At 52.5% G+C, this 11644-nt stretch overlaps 1 protein-coding gene across 1 annotated transcript; it reads left to right on the forward strand.

Moving 5' to 3' along the window:
• The first annotated feature begins 836 nt into the window (after positions 1-836).
• On the forward strand, positions 837-3614 carry LOC131216254 (protein G12). Its single transcript, XM_058210698.1, has 3 exons — positions 837-1618; positions 3015-3187; positions 3447-3614. The coding sequence occupies exons 1-3, from the start codon at positions 1225-1227 to the stop codon at positions 3552-3554; spliced, it is 675 nt and encodes a 224-aa protein (XP_058066681.1). The 5' UTR covers positions 837-1224; the 3' UTR covers positions 3555-3614.
• Positions 3615-11644: the final 8030 nt, after the last annotated feature.

The raw sequence follows: 11644 nt of genomic DNA on the forward strand, positions 1-11644 counted from the left end.
CCAATCGGACTCCGAACAACCGAGGCTCAATGTTGTCCTTAATGCCATTTGTTGCTTCCCCGCGACGGCCACCCTTCGCCTTCCAAGAGGCCGGATGCGTTGCGTGTGTGAAGATGGAATTAATTAATATTGGAAAGAAGCACCCGGCACGACCGGCATCTTTTGCCACGGCCAGGCGGCCAAGGCATCGAGTGGCATCTTCTGTAGGAATCTAATTTAATTACGGCTCAAGAGTGCCGGAGAGTCTTTCCAGAAGAAGGACACTGTCAGCCGTAACACAAACTCTCGAGCGGTCTTTGCAGTGCTTCAGATTCAATTTCTTCATGGCTCGAAACAAACAACTTTCCATCGATTATCGGCGTTCGTTAAGGGGGCCGCTGGCATTGGAAAGCTTCCCGACCGGCGGGACCGTAAAAAATTGTGATAACAGCTGCGTGCCAGGTTTTTATGACTCACGTAAAGCGCCCGCCGAACGGGGAAAAGTCCACGGTCCACGGAAATCGGACATCGAGCGGCCTTCGCAAGCCCGAAGATTCCCAGCCCGGACGCCACAGTCTTATCGTAAATTGGATAATCGAATCAAACAAACGGCCGGCGGGGCTGCTACTTAACGACTTGGCCCAGCCGCGCCGTCGGCCTAAACGGCTTATTTACCCAAATCACCCGAAACGGTCAGTTGATTCAATTTAGAGCCCAATCAACGCGGAACGCACTTGACGCGGTACCAGACGGCGTGACGTTGACGTCGGCGTCGCAATGTCTTTTTTCTGCCGAGGACGCGCACGGACCTCGGACATCCAAAGGGAAAGGGAGCAAAAAACGGAGCCAGTCACCGGAATCGGTCGGTTGGTCGGTCAGTTCGCTTCGCTTCTCGCTGCACTGTGGTCCGGGTCCGTCTTCCTATCGGCACGATCTTCGGTGAGGACGCTCCGGGTGGTGAGGAGTCAGTCATTATCGCGAGTGTGTCCCCGTGAGCATGGATCCGAACGGTCGCCGTGAGCCGTCGTCGCCGCCGCCGCCGCCCCGTTTTTTGTCGTGACTCTTCCGGGACCGGGCGCGTTAATTGGTGTTTATGCTGGCCAAAGCAAACGGACCACCGCAGGAACAGGACCCCTCGCTGCACCGATGCAGTTGCGAGCGGAGCGGTTTGCTCTTCAGCCAGTGCACTTCAGTCGTACGGTGCAGTGATAGTGATTAGAAGTAGATCTTGAATCGGGTCAAAAAATGGAACCCTCGGCCATCTCGCTGGTGGCACTGCTCACGGTAACGATCGGGCCCGGGGCGTGGGGCTACAGAATCCATCACCTGGAGCCGGAACCGCGGCACCATCTGCAGCAGGACCTGATGGATTTCATCGATCTCGTGCCGTTCGAGGACGTGCAGCAGCTGATGCAGTACTACTACCACTACGACATCGAGGTGGAGAACGCCATCGACTACGTGTCGACCGAAGACTACACCCAGATCCGGCTGGACATCGTGAACCTCAGCGAGGTGCGCAGCTTCCGCCGGTACCTGGACAGTATCGGGTTCAGCGTGGAGAAGGTTTGGGCCGAACTGAACCAGCGCTTCGACGCGGACGACATCTTCGTCGAACCGGACGAATCACTCCGAACGTGTGAGTTTCGGGGCCAGTAATGAGAAGCGCAGGGCGGCAAGGCCCGTGTCAGTCAGCCAAAGTGTAACTCCATTATTCAATCACTCACCGTGGGCCGCCGTTTTATGCCAGCCGCGTTCGAGAAGGATTGCCATCTAAATTGATTCCACAGACCGCCTTTTAGTGCCCTGCCGAATGCAGCCGGAAGGAAGCGGACACAATTACTTGTGTCCCGCCCGGTCCCGAAGCTCCGACGTGGTAATCTTATTCGCAGGCGGCTGCGTAGAAGCGTGTCCCTACCTTTGACACATTTCCGACGATGACGACGACGACGGAAGTCGAATCAAAGCGCCGGATATGTGGCCGCCCGGTGGAATGCACTGGAATCGAAATGGAATAATATTCAATTAAATTATTTACGATTTAATCCTTACGTCGGGTGGCCGGCCGGCCAACCGACCGACCTGCGGCCCGGTAGTGTGTGTAATTGAGGCCGTTGCATTTCATTGTGGCCGGACCTCGGTCTCCCACGAAGCACGACGATGATGATGATGATGAGGAGTGTTTTCTACAACCTCTGGCCAGGTACTGGCCAACCAATATGCGGACCGATAGATTGAGTTAAGCTGTCGTCATACAATTACGATTCGATTCGAGTACTCGAAGTTTGCGTCGGAAATCTGTCAACAGTGTGTGACACAACGCTGGCCAATCGGTCGAGTCCTTCGAGGAGAACGATTTCGCTCAGACATTTTTAACATCCAATCCAAGTTATCTCGATGCTCCGGAACCGGATCTCTATTCTAAATTTTGTCCACCATTTCCCGATCGGTGCTGCAAAACATGTCAGCAGCACCGTTGTCGGGTCGGGTTGGGTCACCCTCAACCGGTAACCGACCGCAATCGCCATCGTGCGGTTTTGGCCCGACGATCCTGGTTGATGACAATTTGCTTGATTGTATTTGATGACGCTGATGAAAGTTGTGACGATTGCATTTCGGTCCGCCAGAAGGCCCTGGTCCGGTCCTCAGCGTTGATTCGCTGCTCCGCAGAACCGCAGCTCGCAGAAAGCTAATGAAGGCTGCCCGTGTAGGGCCGGCGGCCACCGAGTCACACACGCGCCCCGCCAACATATTCCAGAACGTCGCCATCCACCAGAAGTCGCCCCGGAGCCAAGTGTACCAAATTAAATTATTAATCAATTACTGTTTGCTATCGGCCGGGCCAAGCCAAGCCTCGCAGTGGAACGCAATCAGTAATGGTTGCGTCCCGATTGCTGCCCGACCCCGGGGCTGTCCGGGGAGTAAAAATCGAAAAACAATGCACCTTGGGCAGGGGACTCTTGGGTCCGGGGGGGTCCACAATTCGCCACAATCATAGCTGAACCCTGAACCTGTCCGTATCGTATCGATTGCAGTAAATCTCACCACCAGGGGATTGAACGGATTAGTCGATGACATATTGGCACTGCTGCCCCAGGACGAAATAATCCTGCTTTTCTTCGACAAGCTCGAAACGAGCGACGACTTCTCCCACTTTTTCGAGCAGATCGGGAGCGGCGAGTTCGAGAACGTGCTCAACACGCTGCAGGTAAGTTCCACCGGGTCGGGTCTTCTTCGTTCCGGGACCGGCGATAGTAAAATCAAACCCACGGCCCCGAAGCCATCCGCCGTCAATCAACGGGATTGATCCCTAAGCTCTGGGCCCGGTGCCCGGAAAATTGATTCTTGGGTAAAAGTTTTTCTCCTTCCGGGGGCCCGGTGTTATGATTACGGCCATTTTGTGAGTCGTTTCCTGTGGACCGATTTTTTATCCCTTCTTCCCGTTTCTTTTTTTCCCCTTTCGAAAGTCTTCACAGCAGCTGCGGATACTACTCTGGCGCCTGCAACAGCACGGATTCGACATCCCCGGCTGGGTGCAGCTGGTCCAGAAGTATTTCAGTTTCAGTAGTTTCTGAAGCACGTCAGCAACAACAACACTGCCTAAGTTATGATCGTCGATTTAGCGAGCGAGCTAATAGAGAGTTAATAAAAATAGTAATTAGCGATAGTAACAGAAAAAGAAAAGGGAGCCCCAAGGAGGGCCACCGGCCTGGAATTGTTTCATCATCCTTCACTTATTGTAATCCACTAATGTTCACACTCCTAGCCTTAGCCAAATCAATAGCCCCGACATCGTGCTGCGCCATTATTTCGCGCCTAACAACCCGGCCTTAGGCGGCCATTAGAGTTGAAGGAAGCAAGGGAAAAGCAGCATTCAATTCCGTCGTTACCGGGAATCGTGGGCCAAGCGGAGGGCCATTATTTTCGCTTCGCTACCCGCCATTATTCAGTTCCGTTGGCGTTGGAGTTGATCAAAAGCGCGTGCGACAGATGACGGCACCGGGCGGATGGTGTTTGCGTGACGCAGCCGACCCTCGGGTTTAAACTGTTTACTTCCTACAAACACGCCCGACGCAACCAGCCAGCTGGGCCAGGGTAAGAAGCAAGAAAAAGAAACAACAACTCACGCCTCACGGGAGAGTAAACATCGAAACCCGGCCCAACGGGGGTCCCACCACCCAAACACTACAAAACTCCCCGCCAGCGAAGGAGTTCACGCTATTAACCCGTTTCTTCGCCAACCCGATCCGGATCCCCGTCAGATCGTTAGTTTCACGGTGGCAGGAATTTCCAGGAATTAGTTCTGTGTGTTTGTGGCGGCAGTGGCGGCGGTGAAGGATAAACTCCTTGCGTCCTTCACCGAGAAAGCTTTCTTCGGGGCGCGGGAAGCGACCACCCAGCTTCTTTTTAACCCGGGAGGGGCGCTAGTTAGTTAGCGAGCTTAGTTCACCCTTTTTTCCCCCTTTTTCCCGGGCGAGTTAATCCGGCCAGCATGCTTGTTAAGTCTATTTAACGGTCGCGGGACCCCCTGTACTGTAAATCTGCAAACCCGGGGGTTGCGACCCCTTTCCGGGCCGGGTTCCCTCAGTAAGCTTTTCACTCGCCGCCGCGCGGCAGGAGAGTGCTCGAAGTGCTTGATTCAATTTATTATGCTTTGAAGACGCGCGGCACAAACGTGCTGAGGCGGCGGCCCATTGGGAAGTGTGCCCTCTTTTTAACGGCCAGCGCCGACGACACTCGTACCACACAGATGTTCCCCACACGGATTTTTCCGACGGTGAAAGCTCCGGCTTGGCGGCCGCCCGGTGTACGACTTTGTCTTTCGGTTTAATAAACTTTCGAAATTCAACTGTAAACAGGCAGCGGGAAATTAAACGGCGCACCCGGGGGCGCAGTTTTCCGATTTTCCCAAACACCGGCAGTGGCAGAAGAAGAAACAAAAACCACGCCAACAACAGAGAAACCATTTGAAGTATCGCAAATTAAACATTGACTGCAGGCGAAACGGTTCGGTAATGAAAATTATGCCACACAGGGGCCCGGCTGGGAGCGGCAGCGTGGCGTGGCCTTGTTTTCCGGAGATGTCACCGAGCGAGCGAGAGAGCGAGCCAGTATTTAATGTGAATTCTAGCGTGTTTGCTAAACAGAAATATTAACTTCAGCTCAGCAGCATAATTAAAAACACCGTACTCGGAGCAGGCAGGCAAGCATCCTCGTGACTCGGTCGGTGACGCTGTTTGTGTTCGGCCGCTCGGTGCACGACATGTAAATGTCACTGTGCAAATTTGCCCGGATCCCCGATCCACTTTTACACTCACCACCGGGCACGAGGAATCGTTACGGGCCCGTTAAACATTGATGCCGAGTTTTTGGCGCACAAAATCGGTGCTAATTGAAGGAAAGTCCGGCCGCTTTCGCGCAATTGACACGGACCTGAAAACAAACGAAACTCCGGCTGCATGTGTTGAAGGGACCACGAAGGGCCCATTTTTCCAATCGAAACTCGAGCGCCGCCCAAAACTAATCTTTCGATAACGAATTCACGACTTCCCGGACCCCGTATAAATTTGACACGGGCACGGCACCCGTGACGATAAGTTTAGTTTCTGGCCGGCATAACTCGCACTCGGACTTCGGTCGTTCGGGAGCGGAGCGAAAAAAGGGCAAGTGACCCCATTTACCGGGCCCGTAGATAAGGTCCACTTTCTTCGACGCACCGCCTAAGATCTGCAGGTGCGTGAGGATCGAGGAAATGTGAGCTACGACACACGGGATGCGAGGGGACATCCTTTTCACACTACTTAAATCTTCTCCTTTTTCAAAGGGAAACTTCTTTTTTCCACCGGAACCGGAAGTTCCGATATCTTCGAGCGTTTCCCGGGACGGCGGGAAGGAAAGTTATTTTAATTTCCCCGTTCTTTATCTCGAAAGCGATAGGAAAATACGTTTTCCGGGCCCGATGGGTGGTGTTGTGTTCCGGGGCCACTTCCGGTGTGATCCGGAATTTATAACGGTCGGTTCGATCGGGACAGATCGGGGTCTCCGATTGCAAATCGTGGAGGCGATGAGTTGCGAGAATGGTCACCTCACGCCATCCTATCCAATCGGCCCCAAGGACCCTTTTCGGCGCTCCCGGGCTGGTCGTAATTTTCCAACGGAATGACGGCGATGAATTAACACACTGCCCGGTGATGATAAATTCCCCCCCGTTGACCATCGGGCTCGGCCACGACGAGAGCTTTTCGACACCTTTTCCTGGCACGGAGCGAACGGAAAAGCAAACATTTTCATGAATGGACCGCGAATTAGGCTGCGGAGGCTCCGGATTCGGACGAATCCCGGACCCTGTGAGGACTCCGTGAATCGTTGATGCGCGAGTGAGGGCAGCCAGTGATTGATTCCGAGCGTCAGCATCGGTCGGCTTGAGGGCCCTTTTCGGTGTCCTTTTTCGGAAAATATTGTTCGTGTGCGCCGTCTAAAAAACGTTCTAAGCATCCGGTACGGTATTCAAACGCCGAGTGCTTTCGCTCTTTCTCTCTCTCTCTCTCTCTCTCTCTCTCTCTCTCTATCTGCCCTTCTCTCGATTTAGAAGATCACCCTCAAATGTGAGTTAAATTGACTAAACGATGTTTCCATAAAGTATAACGTTTACTTGTTCTCACTCACTCGCGCTTTGAAGCCATTTTTTCCACCCCTTTTTCTGGGTGGCGGACCGAAGTGAAGCGCACAAAAAACGCCTTCCGTCCGTTTTTTGGAGGTTGCAGGGTTTTGTGCCACATTACTGGTGCTCCACAGTGAAGGAGCCACAAAAAAGCGGCCGCGAAGGCTCTCCGGCCATTGCGGTCGACATGCGGCCGAGCGTATACAAGAGGAGAGGCCGAAAAAATCAGTGGCCATCAGCCTTCCAGCTGGCGGCGCTTTTTTCCCTTTCGGAAAAGCTTGGCCAAATATTTATTAGAAACTTAGCGAACGGTTCGAGGGTATGTTTGAAATTGGACAGAGTGAGCGGCCATTGAATCGACACACGATTGGTGCTGTCTGTTCGGTGATGTTGAATGTAGAAACGGTTCCAATAGATATCGCAACTAAGGAGCGTTTTCGATTGAAACAAATCCCTCACAACGAGTACTCTCAATTGAGTCGAGGAGGATCGCTTACATCAGTCGTCCCTTTTATACAAAAATTTCACCGTTTCGCTACATCCATTCAAAGGGCATGGCTCATTGATGCCCATAATAATAGTAACATTCTTATTGCCATCTTCGCCAGATGAGTTTTGTGCGCCTTCGGGGATACGTCCCGGTAACCAACGTTCCATATCCGGCAGAAGTTTGTCACCACATCCGTCATCGGAACCGAGCCGCGCTGTGCCGGGATGATGCGTTTTGCATCCAGCGCCGATCCGGACCAGTCCGGGGACGATTGCATTTCCACGCTGGAGCGAACGAATTCAATTTCACGCTTGCCACTCGAAGCCGTGGTCGTCCCCGGTCCCCGGTGTAAACACCCGGCAGTGAGTCGATGTCGGGATTTACTGACGGGTGGCCGGGCCAGGTTTTAATTTATGTTACAACGTCGCACCGGCGACACATAAATACATTTCCCTCAGGTGTCATCATCACACGGGCACACGGAACCATTTGGCCACCACAGAGGCACTACTTGATGCACTGCTGCTGCCTCTTTGCTGGATTCAATAAATGTCTGCTCGCGCGATGCTTATTGCCGTCCAGAAAAAACAGTAAAATAATGCACAACATTAGCAACGAAAAAACGCAAAAGACGATTTAAATTAAACTCTTGCCCATCGGCTCGGCGTTTGTTTTTTGTTTACCTCCACGGTGCGGGCTCTCTCCGAGTTTAACACGAAAGTGCATGAATAATGCTCACCGCGTGATTCGGTGGCATCAATAATAAATCCGTCCGCAGCAGCAACAGCGGCAACCCGGAGAATGCAGCAAAAATCGAATTTATGCTGCATATAAAGCAGCACCGGCCAGGGAAAGACTGGGTTTGTAAATTATTCTTTCCACCCGGCTTCCGAACCACCACCGCCACTGTCATCATCATCATCATCGGCATGACGCACCCGCGGCATCATCCCTGTTTGATCCGCCCAGTCCACCGATGTTGCGATTTTTGCTGTGTGACAAAATCGTCCCTGCCGGCCACGGTGTCCTTTAGGGTGGAAAATTGACCGCCCCGCCCCGGCCGGGTTGCGAAAATTTATTAAACTTTCGAGTGTTTTTAATTACAAATTGTCGAACAAAACGGGCGATGAAAGGGAGCGAAAGAAAACATACACAGCGTGTGCTTTTATTTTCGCTGTTTTCGAATTTTAATACTGATTATGCCTTTAGCCGGCCTTTTTCCGCGATTCGCGATCGATCGATTATCGTTTTCCGCTGAATATTCATGCAGGGGCCGGGCCGGGACCCTGCATAACTGCGGGCTTACCTGCTACACAACGTCGGCGATGACGGCGATGATGATGATGGCGTCAACGAGCCGCTCGGAGGTTGAGTATTATTGGATGTTTTAAAGTTGAAGATCCTGTAATTGAATATCGGTTATTATTACGACGTGTTTACCGTGCAAGGCTCGCTCGGGATTCCTCCTCCTCGGGGTTGGGTAGGCGAACGGCGGACGAGAGATTAAAAATGATTACCCACGGAATCGAATCGGAATGGGGTGGCCGATTTTATGGCGTTTCGGAAATGGTGCACAAACAGACGGAGCACGCGACTGTTGAATAATGGGTTAAGTTTACGTACCGATATTTCAACACACGAGACCTATCTCGTGGGTCTGGGCCGCAGGAAACGACCCCATACGTAACCCGTGACCAGTGACAGCATGATTAATTATCCGGTCCGGTGACGAACGCACTCGCCGGGATGCTGGGTGCCAGCGAGTCGACTTCCTCGAATTAATCTGCCCAGACCCAGGGCGGGAGGCCACCATTCTTTGCGTTTGATGTCACTTCTCAAAGTGCCACTTCGAAGAATCTACCGGAATTCCTGCGTCCGGCATTCTCGAGTCAGTGCTGCAGTTCACAACTGCAACCCCCCTTTCCGAATGCCCGCTTCCGAGTTCTTTGACCAACTGGCATCAGAAGGGAAAACAATTAATTACGGAACGCTTCGGACGTTAATCTACGCCTTCGAGGACACCCTTTGGTGTACCGTAGCCCCGTGGCTCGCCATTTCCTCAATTTAATTTTTAATAACCTTCCACAGAACTCTCGGGCTCGGGCAACGGCAAATGATCAAACTTTTTAAATTAACTTCCGAATTGTGGAGCTCCCCGTTGCGAGAACCGTTACCGGCGCCGTTCCGTACCGGAAAGATTGGAAAATAATGTGAAAAATCAACCTAACAAACTCTGTGGCGGTCCATCCGTCCATCCGGAAGGTCCTTCGACCACCGCAAACGGGCAAACGGGCTCCGCGGCAGCATCGGAAGCCGTTCCGGTGCGAATGATGCTCTTCGCGCAACGACCAAAATGGAATGCCACTCGGATCGTGGGTCTGGTCGATTAGAGTGCCGGTCTCCGGCACCGACCAGCTACATGCTACAACATCCTCGTGTGGGTAATACAATGAATCAACATAAATCCGGATGCCGGCGGAGAAGCATCCACCCTCGAGGGTGGCGAAAGCGTGACGAGATTTTAAAAACCGATTATCATCTACACGGGCCCCGGACCCCGGGGATGCGCTGCAACGTTGTTGTTGTAAATGCAAATCGTACGCAACCGACCACCGAAGGGGCGGTCGGTGCCCACTTTCAGCACCGAAATCATCGTTGTAATTATGAACCGTTATCAGCAGAACCAGCAGCAGGAATAAATATTTGAAACAACAGCCGGCACGGTGCAGCTCCCGGAGCCAGCCAGGCAGCCAGCAGCCCGAGATGGGAGTGAAGGATTACAGACAACATTTGCATTTCGCCGATCGACATGTTCGGTGGCCGGCCCTGGTACTTGTCGTGTTTGTTTTAGCCAAACGTGCAACACTGGCCCTGGTGCGCCCGGCATTCGTTTGCATTGCCGGGACGACCGCATAATCAGATTCCGATGGCCACGCGGGCGGCGAGACGGTGGACATAAATTTTACACCCCGCTGGGGGGGTTGCGGCAGGACGACGGGATGAACAGAGATGCGCTTTGCAGCATTATGCTGCGGGTGTATTGTGTGGCCAACAATCGAACCAGTTCCTCGTACCTTAACGGTCAAACAATGCGGATGGTAACTTATGCTATTCGGTGGATTTAAAACCAACCGGAAGCTCGGCTTCGGAAAAGGTTATCGCACTCGTTTCGATTACGTTCTCCTTGCTCGCTAATCAAATACGAACTCTCCAGCGACGCTCCAGATCAAAGCGAAGCCAATTACGGACCCGGCCATCGCCCATGCTTGATCGACCGGATGGAGATTCCAATGCGCCGAGGATGTTTCATTTCTCGCCGCTTCCAAACATTAACCTTCGAATGGTCCCGGAGAAACGAAAGGAAGCAAACGAAGGGACCCCGGCAACCCCATACTTCGTGCGCCGTCGGCGCAGTCAAGTGATTGTCACTTTTGGCAGTTAATTTCCCACACTTTGGCTTTGGCGCCGATTGACGCGATACCCGACATTTCACCGGCACCGCTGGCTGGCATCGAATTCTTTCGCTCCGCAGGAAGCCTAGAAGAGTGTGCTCGTTTCGACCCGAACGAAGAATTCATCCTGGCACAGCCTGACGACTCAGAAACTGTGAATTTTCTTTATTCACTTCACGCTTTTGTAGGGCCCAGCAAGAGTCACACTCGATTTTGGAGGTTTTAATTTTCCACAATATGCTCCCCTGTATCGTTCAACATTTCACACATCATGGCATCGCGGCGTGTCCTCGTGATCACCCCGCCGTTCCGTAGAAAGAAAGCGAATCGTACTCGCGTCTAAATGCGTTACAGAGTTTCAAGTTCCATGTGGCATAATGGAGCTACTTTCTCCGACCCGGTCGTGCGTTGCGTTTGCCACCGTAAAAATCGGTTTCACTTTCTAGGCACGTTCGGCTGTCACCAGCAGACACACCGATATCGGTGCACTAAGTGGAACTTCTTGAGCGACTTGGCACAGGAAAGTTCTACGCTGCGAGGTTGCCGACACCGAGCCAACACTATCCCAATTTGTCCACTCCACAGGATTGTGTAACGTGTAAAACAATGTAAGGCCGCCTGATAGATTCAATTACGCAATGTCGCAACGGTCCGTCTCTCGTCTAGTGCCAGAGCAGACCACCTAATCGAATCTAGATCTTTTTGGCATTTCAAAACCGGAATCCCGAACCGAAACGACCACCCGGACCACCACCATCAAAATTCGCTCATCGATACGCCAGTTCCCCATCCGCCATCGTGCTGGAAGTTCCCGGAACCCCGGAGCAGGGAGCAAAATTGAAAAATTATCATCATCTTCATTGCATTGAACCAGCTTTGGAATGATGAAATTGAAAACGCGACGACAAACTCTCGTTATGTTAATCGACAGAACAACCAGAAACAGAATTTGAACAATTTCAACAACTCCACCCCGGGCCATGCAAACGAATCGAATCGCTCTGCATGCATCTCGCAGGATGCACCCCAGGATTCCGGTGCCCGAGCCGGCTGGCGACGGGT

The sequence above is a fragment of the Anopheles bellator genome, chromosome 1, assembly GCF_943735745.2.
Source record: "Anopheles bellator chromosome 1, idAnoBellAS_SP24_06.2, whole genome shotgun sequence".
NCBI lineage: Eukaryota > Metazoa > Arthropoda > Insecta > Diptera > Culicidae > Anopheles > Anopheles bellator.

Excerpts from the sequence above, each read along its gene's own strand:
- LOC131216254 (XM_058210698.1), top strand. The coding sequence starts at position 1,225 with ATGGAACCCTCGGCCATCTCGCTGGTGGCACTGCTCACGGTAACGATC. Across the intron at positions 1,619-3,014 it reads GGACGAATCACTCCGAACGT|TAAATCTCACCACCAGGGGA; the intron begins GTGAGTTTCGGG and ends TATCGATTGCAG. Across the intron at positions 3,188-3,446 it reads ACGTGCTCAACACGCTGCAG|TCTTCACAGCAGCTGCGGAT; the intron begins GTAAGTTCCACC and ends CCCTTTCGAAAG.